Genomic DNA, 11789 nt, shown 5'->3' on the forward strand with positions numbered 1-11789 from the left:
ATCCTGATTTGAACGAACTATTTTAAAAAGCAAGAAAAGAGAAAGAATTTGGGAACTGTGGATGCAATTGAGTATTTGATGCTGTTAAAGAATTAAGCAGTTTTTAAGATGTGACAGTGACTGTAGTTACAGTTTTTAAAAGTTCTTACCCACTAGAGGTACACACTGAAACATTTATGCATGAAATGCTATCTGGAACATTTATGTGTGAAATGATTTATAATAATGCAAAGACTGGCCTGTTGAAACTGATGCATATTTTGTAGTTTGGCATGCTCTTCTTGCTGCCATTGTGTTCGCCTTTGATGTTGTACAAAATAAAAAGTTTTTTTTTAACATTAATTAAGGGTTGGTGATACATCATTTTCAGAAGTTTGTAATGCATGTAAGTAACCATTATTACTGTGGACTATTGCGTTTGTTATCATATTCTCCCCAGTATTACTATCAGTGTTCTTCATAAGAATAGTAAAGATGTATATAGTGTTGTGGATTTTTTTGAATTGTATATGACTTACTTTTCCATTGTTGTCACTTTTTAAGGTAATGAGCATGGTGTCAGGCTTTGCACCATTAATTTCTGCAGGTATCTTCTCAGCCACTCTTTCTTCTGCATTAGCATCTCTTGTGAGTGCACCCAAAATATTTCAGGTGAGTATTTTCACATTGCAAATTTTATTAAAGAGGTAGGCAAGGTAATATATTTCCAATGGGATTTTTATTATTTTTAAATGATTTATTTACTAATGTCAGCCCTGTGTATTTATATGATACATGCCAACGCATATATCAAGAGTGGCATATTTAATTTTATGCACAGGAATGTCGATATGTATATGTATATAAACAGTTGTGCATTTATCCACTGACAGGGTATAATTTTTGAGTAGTATTTCTGGAAATGGTAATGAGTTTTTGCTTTTTTGACATACTCTGTTAGCATAAATTTTCATGTCTTACCGAGGATGAAAAGTACCACAAATCAAAAGAAGATACTTTATCTTGTTCCTATTAGCATAATGCCAAAATGAGTGTTTTATTTTTATGAATATTTGAATGTCTAGTATGTGCCATACATTATGTTAGGTGCTCAGGATATAATGATAAATAAAACATTATCTCCCTTTAGTGAGCATCAAATAAACAAACAACTGATACTGCATAGAAAGTACTTTTTATTACTAAAACAAATGAAGTATTGATTCTGCAGCTTTGTTCTTAATTTCTTGTTATAATTAATACAGAGAAGTATAGAATATTTCCTAAAACTATTTTCAGTATTGTTTTAAGAAAAGTGATTAAGTTTTATAATTAGGATTTTTATTTGCTCTAAGCCTTAGATTTGGACTTGGTTTTCACATCTATCATACTTCTCAAGCTTCCACACTTCTATATATATGCCTGCTTCTTTGACTTTTTATTCATGTAAGACTGTCATACTGCTGTGGGGTAAAATAGATAAAAACTGCAGTGTATTCTAAATTTCCTGCCTTTCTGATACTGGAAATGTTTGAATCTTCTTTACAATTTGTTGATGATGCAGTATGAGAAGAAAAAAAAGAGGACCAAGAATTAGAAACTTGGGTTCGTTTCCTGATTAACCTGTTGTAACTGTAAGCAGATCTGTATGTCTTATTTCGATGTATTCCATTTTAATGTTTACATTTCTTTATTAGGCTCTATGTAAGGACAACATCTACCCAGCTTTCCAGATGTTTGCTAAAGGTTATGGGAAAAATAATGAACCTCTTCGTGGCTACATCTTAACATTCTTAATTGCACTTGGATTCATCTTAATTGGTTAGTCTGTACATGTGTGCTAATGTAGATTTTGGTGCATTTATAGTATTAACTTTCAACATTGAGTCATTAAGTCATAAGATGTTATTTTGCCTGCTATACTAAGTTTATTTTTAATCAAAGGAAAAGAGTGTTTAGAAAATACTCTAGATAATAGCGTTCATTAAATATTTGCTCAAGCTCATTACCCTCACTGACTACCTATTAGGCTAAAGGGAGCTCCTACGTTCTTATCCCTAAAACAAGTATGATAATAGCATAAGGTAAAGGATTATGGTGTCTTCCATGAAGGTAGAACCTCTGCTGATCTTTTTGGCTCCTTTGCCTCTGATTGTAAGGAAGCTAATGGGTCTTAAAGAACTTTTGGACTTTTGATTATACCATGGAAACTAACTCTCATCTGATGCTTAAAAATGATCTGGTATAGCTACTTTTTGAGAACAGTTTGGCAATTTTTAGTAAAGTTTCCTATGATCCACCAGTTCTTAGAGCTTTGTACCCTGCAGAAACTTGCATATATAAGAATATTTTTAGTGTCATTAATTATAATAGTGAAAAATGGAAACAACTTGAGTGAAACAGCAGAATAATATTCAGCAGTAAAAATGTGAATAAACTTGGTTTTCATATGTTAATATGGATGAATCTCAAAAATAATGAATGTAAAAAAAATCAAATGACCAAATGATAATGTAGTATGATGTAATTTATGTAATTTTTAAAACAGCCAAAACAATGCTCCATAATCCTTGTGAACCATATATGAGTGTAGGAAAACAGTATAACGTCACTGGAAAGAATATTTCAGCTTTGGGAGAGTGAGTCATAAAGGAGGTTTCTACTGTGTATGTAGGATATGATTTAAAGTATATGAAGTATGTGTAGCAAAGTTCATTAAATTTGGGTTGTGGATTTAGGAGCACTATGCATTATCTAAAGGTTTGAAATGATTCATAGTTTTGAAAAGTTACAAAATGTTTAATATGTCTGTTTAATGTGCTTCATGTTTCTTTTGCAGCTGAGTTGAATGTTATTGCTCCAATTATCTCTAACTTCTTCCTTGCATCATATGCACTGATCAATTTTTCAGTGTTTCATGCATCACTTGCAAAATCTCCAGGTGACTTTACATTTTCTTTAAAAGTTTCGTAAATGTGACAGTGTTTGATTTTAGAGAAAATAAAATTTAAATACATTTCAAAAGATGGCATGTGTGGAATTCGTTCACTAATGCTTCATTCTGCCTTTATAGTTGAGTCAAACTGAGTCTTCAGAGATCTTTTTGCAGTTTATTGGTAAACAATGTTTGTTTCTTGCTTCAAATAATTTAAAATAGCATTAATCTCAAATTCTGGCTAACTGTGAAAGAATTATTTTGTTTTTTCCTGTATTTATCAGTTCTAAGAACATTGTTATGATATAGTACCCTATCCAGGAATACTTTTAACACAATGAGTTCTGTGGAATTCTAATATAAGGGGTCTTTATCAACTGAAAAATTACTCCATATACAGTTTTTATGGGTATTTTGTTATAAACCATGACAACAGTTGGATATCAGAGAAGGAAATGAAGTAACAAAAACACTATTGCTTCTATGGGCCTAGAAGTTTCTCATAACAAGAAAGATAAAACATGGGAACTTAGGACACAAACATCTTAGCTTCAGTTTTTAAGAATATATAGTTTAGAGATGGATGTGGGTGTAGTTATAAAAGGGCAACACAAGGGATTCTTATGTTGAACTTTTCTTTATCTTGACTATTTTAATATCAATATTTTAGCTGTGATATTTTGGTATCATTTTGCAAGATGTTATCACTGGGAGAAATTAGGTAAAGGGTCCCCAGAATCTCTATATTCTTTCTTAAAACTTTGTGTGAATCTGCACTTATCTCAAAATTTAAAGCTTAATTTTTAAAAAAGAATATAAATTTTATCAAAATGAAATACTTTGCCAAATAGTAAGATATATTTCTGTAGTTTTTCTAGAAAGTAGATGAGGTTTTTTTTAACAATTCTGAAGAACAATATATTTGAATTGTTTTCTATATTCATTAACATATGGATGTGTCTTGTGCTAAAAACCAGAAAATAAAATCTCATTATTAAGGACTCAACTTGAAACCTAATTTTTTAATCTTCTCTGATCTTTAGCATTCACTGAGTTTAGGTTGATTTGTATTTTTTAGTAAGGACTTTTTGAATAGGGAACTAGTAAGATAGGATAGTGTTGGTGTAAATAGATGTGCCCACTTCATGGCTATCAAGAATCATGACATAATGATCAGTAGTGGTCTATGACTTTACTGTTTAATTAGCTTTACATTTCACATTTAAAGACTTCTCAGTGTGGCAGCCACAGAGAAATTTATTCTGTGCATGCAAATGAGGTAGCTGAGTGACTTCTATTTATCTATTTATTTGTTTTGTTAGGGTGGCGTCCTGCATTCAAATACTACAACATGTGGATATCACTTCTTGGAGCGATTCTCTGTTGCATAGTCATGTTTGTCATTAACTGGTGGGCTGCATTGCTAACATACGTGATAGTTCTTGGACTTTACATTTATGTTACCTACAAAAAACCAGGTCAGTAGTCTTCTCTCTTACTATTTAGTATTTCAAGCTAAAAAATGTCTAGACACTCTTTGTACCTTTTCATATCTAAACATCCATCTTTTGTATTTTGCAAAGGCCCTTTGCATAAAACCTAAAATGCTTTATTTCTAAATATATGTAGTTTTAATGAAAAAGTTACTCCAAGACTTTTTATTCTGTGGAATTTCATTCTTACCCATGAGTTAAATTTAATTAATCCTATTTGTAGAAAAATAAAAAATTCATGTAATAAACATTGTTTTACTCAATATGTTTTAAAATTAATCTTTGAAAGGATTTTATGTAAACAGTAGTTTCTATTAGCCTGCTAAGCATTATATGTATTGCCTACTGTGGTTTAGTACCTACTATAATTTGTACCACAGAATCACAAAGTATTAGAACACATAGTATCTTCCCACTAGCTTACTGTGTAGCAAGGAAAATTAGACAGATGTACTTAACTGGGAAATAAAGAGGGAAATAGTTAAAGATTATTTAGAATGTGTAACATTGATAACTGCTGGGTATATCTCCACATAAGCAGATGCTGGGATAGGTTAGTATTAGTCCAGTTATTTAGTGTGATAGCATGTAACAGGAAAGTCTGTTGAAAAAGACTTGAAAAGTTGTGGCCCAATAGAGTAGATTAGGAAGAGACGACAAGAGTAGTTGCAGTGTAGTTATTTTAAACAGTGAGGAAACATTTTGTAATCCAAGTATGAGAGAATGAGGTTTTGGATTAGAATGGTGGCTTTAGAAATGAAATGGACAAAGAAGATATTGTTTTAAATATCTTAGAAACAATTATTTCTCTAATATGCCTATTACGTCTCTATAAAGTAACATGTCTAAAATCATCATTTGTGTTTAGACTGTTTATTCAATAAGAAGTAAAATTTGCCTTGATGTTCAAATAACTTAAACGGTGAAGTACTATAAATAGTACTTTATAACAATCATAGATCTGCCTCTTTCCTTCTTGGCCTTTGGTTGTATAAACAATAATTTTTAAATGTTTTCTTTGCAAGACTCATTTAGAGTTGCATGCACAGCATGTCTGCAGCCCTTTCATCTCGTCTTTTCCAAGTTGAATATTTTCTTTAAATGTTAATAATAGCTCAGATTAGCATTGTCTTAATTTCATGCTGTAGACTTGAACTATTGAAATTCCTGAGTACAACAGTTTATTTTAGCAGCTGATTTTTTAAATGTGAAAGCATTGGTTATTGATGACTTGTGATTACCGGTATTATGGTGCATGAACACTGTCCTCTCACAGATGTGAACTGGGGCTCCTCTACACAAGCTCTGACCTACCTGAATGCACTGCAGCATTCAATTCGTCTTTCTGGAGTAGAAGACCACGTGAAAAACTTCAGGTAAGTGATCAGGTAACACAGAAACATTTGTCTTAGATGGCAATCGGTTCTTCATTTATTGTTTAGTAATATTTTCATGTGGTGATATTTCATGAAAAATTATCTAAAAGCATAGAATATTGTTTCTTGTTTGGTTTGATTTGAGCAGTTTATTCAAAAACAAGGTTGAGGCTTCTCAAAATTTTAGAAAGAGGAAAATTATCATTTACCTTATAAAAATGTTACAGAAGTTTTGGAGGTCTCTTTTTGAAGGCTTTTAAATAGGTATCATTAAAGTAAACTTTTTCCCCCCCTCTGTGGCCATTCAAGTTTATAACTATTAAAGATGAAATTCATAAAAATTCTTGTTTCATAATTTTACTAAGGTTGTAAATATTTTCATGTTAGTGGCTTTGTTCTCACTGTGGAACTAGAAATCAGTTTTTGTGATAAAGAATCAATGTCAGAGTAAAGAGCATTCCTTACTACTTCTTTCAATATATTACTTTTTATTTTATCTTAAAGTAGTTTATCAGTCATCAATTTAAAAGCTATTCCTTAATTCAATATGTTTTCTAATAGTTGATGAGATTCAGTTATTAAAGCACTGTTGTAAATCCAAAAGTATTAATTTATTTATATAGATTCTTAAAAATTATAGATAATTGTTAAGTGTAGCTAAAAGTAGGCTTGTTCTTTTTAAAAAATATACCATTAGACAGTCATTCTCCTACTGTTCACGTAAGCCTGGTTCTGAACAGGCAACTCCAGTCATGAGTAATTGCGTCTCATTGGCTTCTGCACAGTAATCACAGGAATAAGTTCCTGTTTTATGTAAAACAAAAGACAAAATCTTTTTAAAAGAAAATTTCAAGAGTGGAAAAGTGCCAGAAAAGAAGTGCTCTACCAAATTTCTCCCAAGAAGAAAAATCTTTGTATTAATATATACTTTTTGTCACTCTTTGAATATCCACCCCCCCTCCACCACTTTGTTTTCTCAAATGAAAGATTCCCATAGACCACAGATCTTCAGTTTTGGAGTAGAAAGAAATAGGGAAAAGAAATGAGAGCCCTGGAAGGAAAACTTGAATTTCAGCACATTTTTTAATGTTTTGAATAGTTAATGCAAAGTATGGCAGAAAATAGAAATCCTTCCTTTGCGTAAAAAGCTGTATCCCAGAACTGAGAGTATGATCAAGAATCAGAATTAACTTGCTGTCAATAAAAAACTGTTCTTTGACTTATTATAGAAATAGGAATTTTTAAAAAAAACTTTTTAAAAAAAGTTTACTCTAACAAGTGTTTTAAAATTCTTATCAGAATTATACATGAACATATTTAAAAGAGGAAAAGCTTACATTTGTTGTGAAAATTAGTTGTCCTACTTCTCATATCCCTATTTCTTTTATGCCACCCGTAACCAATTTCAACTCTTAGCTGAATTGTGTAGTATTTACTTCATATTCCCCAAAAGCATGTTTGTCTTATTGTATTGTTTGATTTTTAATTTTAGGCATTATCTCTCGATTTCTTTCATCCATGCATGCCTATTACACACACACACACCCTTCTCTTTACCCTATGCTCCCAGTATATTTTTGTGTCATTATTTTGATTAGATTAGACTTGATGTTTATATTTGTATGACTTCTAAAGCATAATTCAGAGCTTAGCCTTGTAAATTATGATTGCTTTCTTTTCCTGCACAGGTTTTATGTTTTCTGTGTAGCCAATAAATTGTTTTTCCTGTTTCACTTTCTGTGTATCACTGTCTCAGCCTTCACCAAATTTGCCAAAAGATTTTGTTTTCTTCACTTTGTAGTTTCTGTTTCCTTGAAGTGTCTTTCTTGTCGTTTCCTGCCTTTTTAATTTGGGTTCTTAGACTTAGCCTTGTCTGAAATGTCTGAGATCTGGGGCTGGGGAAGTTCTGCATTGGGGGCGGGGCTGTCACTCAAGCCCTTAATGGAGATTAATGTGATCATGATGGTTCTTTGAGAAATTTAAGTCATCTTAGAAGTTTTCTTTTTTAATTTGATTAGATTTCTCAGAAAAGAATCTTTTAATCTTTGCTTACTGATAAAGTTCTGGCTACCACAGTTCTGAGAGCTAAGTGAGAAGGCAGCTTGGAGATTCCAGTTTCCAGCATATAGCGAATGTTCTCCTAATTTCCTGCTTAAAGTAGTTGCTTATGCCCTCAGCTACTGCTCCCAGACCACAGGCCTCTAACACATAAGCCCTAGCCTAATAGGGTTGGAGAAAGGCAAGGACAGTTGCCCATCATAGTGATGGAAATGACTTGGGTTCATCTAGATGCTTCTTATGCAAACTTTAAATCAGTTCTTATTTTTGTTTCTTTAACACGTTGCCCCTGCCACTTCCAGAGGCACCTACTGCCTGTCCTAGGCATTTTGATGATTCTTAGGTGTAAAATCAGGTGGCTTCACAGTTTTCTCTCATGCTCATTTATCACTTAGCCTTTTCCTGATTTGTCAAATCCTTTATTGTTCTTGCATGTGCTTTCTGGCTTTCAAAATTTCAGTGCAATTGTGTCCTATCCTTTTCTCCATATTTTGGTGACTTAAAAAAAAATCCTATCATACTATGGAGATTTTTAAAGAGGGAGTAAAGATGAAGGCAGATATTCACGCTAGAATAGAATATTCTATTGTAGTAGAGAGAGTCTCTCTACTAGAAGTCTTCCCTAATATACTTTGTTCTATACCTTTTTTTGGTACAATATTATACCCAAATTATGCCTTTGTGGTATGTTGACTAACATGTTTACTGTTTAGTAAAGATAGGGACTACAAGTTCATTTCCCACAGTATGAGGTTATATTAGTAATAGGTTAAACTACCATAACAAAAAGCTGAAAAAACAAAGTGGCTAAACAAGATGGAGATCAGTGTTCTGTGATAGTCCAAAGGTAGATGGATAGTTTATGGCTGCTACATAGATTGGCTGCACTTGGTCACTCAAGTCCCACATTTCTTCCTTTTACCTCATCAGCCTGCCATTCCCTAGGGTATGTTTTTATGTCCATATGGCCAAAGACATCACCAACTCCACAGTCTAGGTCACAGAAAAGGGAAAGAAAGTATGGAGGGTGACCCAGGTTCCTTTTAAAGGATAGGATGAGGAATTAGGAACATCATATGGGCTGGAAATCAGTCATAGGACCACTTTTAGGAAGGCTAAGAAAGGCAGTGTTTAGTTGGGGAGCCATGTAACCTGCTAACGCTCAGATGGAGAGACTGAACTACTAGCAGTCTCTGGGCCTTTAGAAGATGACTTCATGTTTGGTTGCCTCAAATCTGTTCTTCCAGACAGAACTGGCTTTTCAGATGGCTTGCTAAAATTCTGAATCAGTTTGTAGTCTTTATTCAGCTTTTCGTGCTTATTTTATGAGTATGGTTAGGAGCTACTAACTAATTTAATAGGTAAGTCAGAATTCTTAGTCTGCTCTTTGTTAAAGTTTAACTATACACATTGTTTTAATGAGTTTTTGTGAATCCGTTTGAATTTATAAAATGGATATGTGAATTTTTTTCCTCAAACAAGATTGATTTTTATTTCTAGTCAATGAAAATCAAGAGTTAAAAATACATGAAAAATCATGTCACTGTCTTATTTTTGGAAAGGCAGTTGAATTAATTTTGGCTTTCAATGTAATGAAATAGAATTAAAACTTTTAGTTCAAATAGAAACCTTTTCCTCACCATAGGTGAACAACATTCATTAAAATTAAGCTAGATTAGGGAAGACTGATGTTACTAAGCAGAAGTGAGTATGATGTGATCAAGCTAAGAAGGAAAGGGACCTGTTCTTTACATGAAGACATGGCCATGTTCTCAGGAAGTTTGTGAACTCTGTGAAAGAATTGTAATGTTTATTACCTTTAGAAGATGAAAAGTTGTTACATGTTTTTAATCGGACATGGTCATTTCTTTCTGTAGTATCTCCCAGAATATTGATGTATATTACATATTAATTTAGGATATTTGGTATGATGTTTGCTCAAAGAAGGTTTTGTTCTGCATTTCTCATGTACCAAGGAACCCTGGTTATGTCGTCATCTATGAGAATCGTGTAGCCTGTGTCTTGAGGACAGTTCTGTAAAGGAGAGTCTAGTATAACAATGTATTTTTATAGAAGCAACTTGAAATCATGTCCATGTTATCAAAACCTTAAATTTCTCTAATTACATTTCTCCTTTTAATCTTAAATTAGGCCTCAGTGTCTTGTTATGACGGGTGCGCCAAATTCACGCCCAGCTTTACTTCATCTTGTTCACGATTTCACAAAAAATGTTGGCTTGATGATCTGTGGTCATGTGCATATGGTAAGTCCTAGTTTTGTCTTCTGTATTAAAACATTTTTCACTCTTTGTATATCATTTGTAATTTGTGAATCTTTCTAGATTTGAAACAATTTGAGTAGCTCTTAGGAAGCAATATTGCTTTAGCTAAGAAAAACAGCCTACTAAGGAACTAAAAAAAACTAAGGAACCAGAATGGAATTCGGTATGTGTTTTTTTCTTACTGATAAATCTCATAAAGTCCTAAGAACGCTACAGATATTTACTTGTCAGAATAAAGAAGAGGTGGTGGACAAATCATGGCACTGATAAATATTTAGTATCTGGTATGTAAAGAGTAGGGTGAAAGCTGAATTCTTGCCCATTCATTTTAGTTTTATTCATGAGTAAGGAAATTACTAAAAACAGGGGTAAATGTTCATCTGAAAGTAGTTTTGTTTTTGGCCTCTTAGCTAAAATCACTAGATGGATCTTTTCTGCATAAGAAATTGGAGTATTTATTTACCAGATTAACTTACCTCCCAGGCTCTATTGCTCATTTTATTTTGGTATTAGAAATGCATGTTATATGCCCTATGTCCCAGCCCCTGCTAGAGTTAATCTTCAGCTTGTTTAGTAGTAAAATGTGTGTGTAGGGTAGTGGAAGAACACACTGAGACACTGACTCCACTTGGGCCCTGTGGAGTTTCACAGTCTGTCTCCAGGTAGATAGATTCAGATTGGAGTCTTGAGCATAAGAAATTGCACAGAGGCAATTTTTCTACTAATAATGATAAATTGTACTATTCCTTGTCTTGTTTAGTTGCTAAGTCATGTCTGACTCTTTACGACCCCGTGGGCTGTAGCCCACCAGACTCCTCTGTCCATGGGATTTTCTAGGCAAGAATACTGCAGTGGGTTGCCAGTTCCTTCTCCAGTTCCTTGTCTTATTCATGTATAATTAAGGTGAACTTTTAATCTTATTTTTAGATTGTTTTTTCTTAATACATTTTAGGTAAAACCATATACATTTCATGTGTTGCTTACAAGGAATAAAATAGAATTGCAAGTTGAAAAAACTCATTTCCTTTCATATGTAATTGTTCAACAGAAGTACAAAGGGAAAAGTGAATTTATATAGCTAACTTTGACTTTTAATGATATTTCTAGGTTTCTGAGAATTAACTTAGACATTTGAGACAAATGAAAAACAAGATGGGAAACTTTCCATAGAAAAACAGAAGGCTCTTATTTTTCTCTGTGTAAACTCTTCTCCATTTTCAGTCCTTTATAATTTCTCTCATTTACTACTACCAATACTTACTTATTTTTCAAAGTCTGTGTTTCCTTCTCTTTTTCTTTCTGTGCCTTTGTTCCATCAACACTGTCTTTTCATAATCTTTATTGAATATAATTCGCCCATTTGAGAGTAAAATGCTAGCATTATATTTTACTTCCCTTCCACCCCCACTGCCATGTTTAGATGCCCTGTTTAAGCCAAGATAACAGGAAGCTTTTTTATGAAAATGGAATGGATTACCTTTCAGTTAAAGACTTATTAATATTTTTACCTTAAAGGGCCCTCGAAGACAAGCTATGAAAGAGATGTCCATTGATCAAGCTAAATATCAGCGGTGGCTTATTAAAAACAAAATGAAGGCTTTTTATGCTCCAGTACATGTAGATGATTTGAGAGAGGGTGCACAATATTTGATGCAGGTAAATTTCTT

General features: G+C 32.9%; 1 protein-coding gene across 2 annotated transcripts in view; it reads left to right on the forward strand.

Moving 5' to 3' along the window:
• Nucleotides 1-11789, forward strand: part of SLC12A2 (solute carrier family 12 member 2) — a 104822-nt gene that overhangs the window by 60773 nt on the left and 32260 nt on the right. For both annotated transcript variants that reach the window (XM_043465959.1, XM_043465960.1), the window contains exons 11-17: nt 544-651; nt 1677-1800; nt 2819-2920; nt 4237-4392; nt 5684-5783; nt 9993-10104; nt 11638-11778. In XM_043465959.1, coding sequence (XP_043321894.1) covers nt 544-651; nt 1677-1800; nt 2819-2920; nt 4237-4392; nt 5684-5783; nt 9993-10104; nt 11638-11778 — 843 coding nt within the window. The remainder of the gene's footprint in view (nt 1-543; nt 652-1676; nt 1801-2818; nt 2921-4236; nt 4393-5683; nt 5784-9992; nt 10105-11637; nt 11779-11789) is intronic.

The sequence above is a fragment of the Cervus canadensis genome, chromosome 4 (assembly GCF_019320065.1).
Source record: "Cervus canadensis isolate Bull #8, Minnesota chromosome 4, ASM1932006v1, whole genome shotgun sequence".
NCBI lineage: Eukaryota > Metazoa > Chordata > Mammalia > Artiodactyla > Cervidae > Cervus > Cervus canadensis.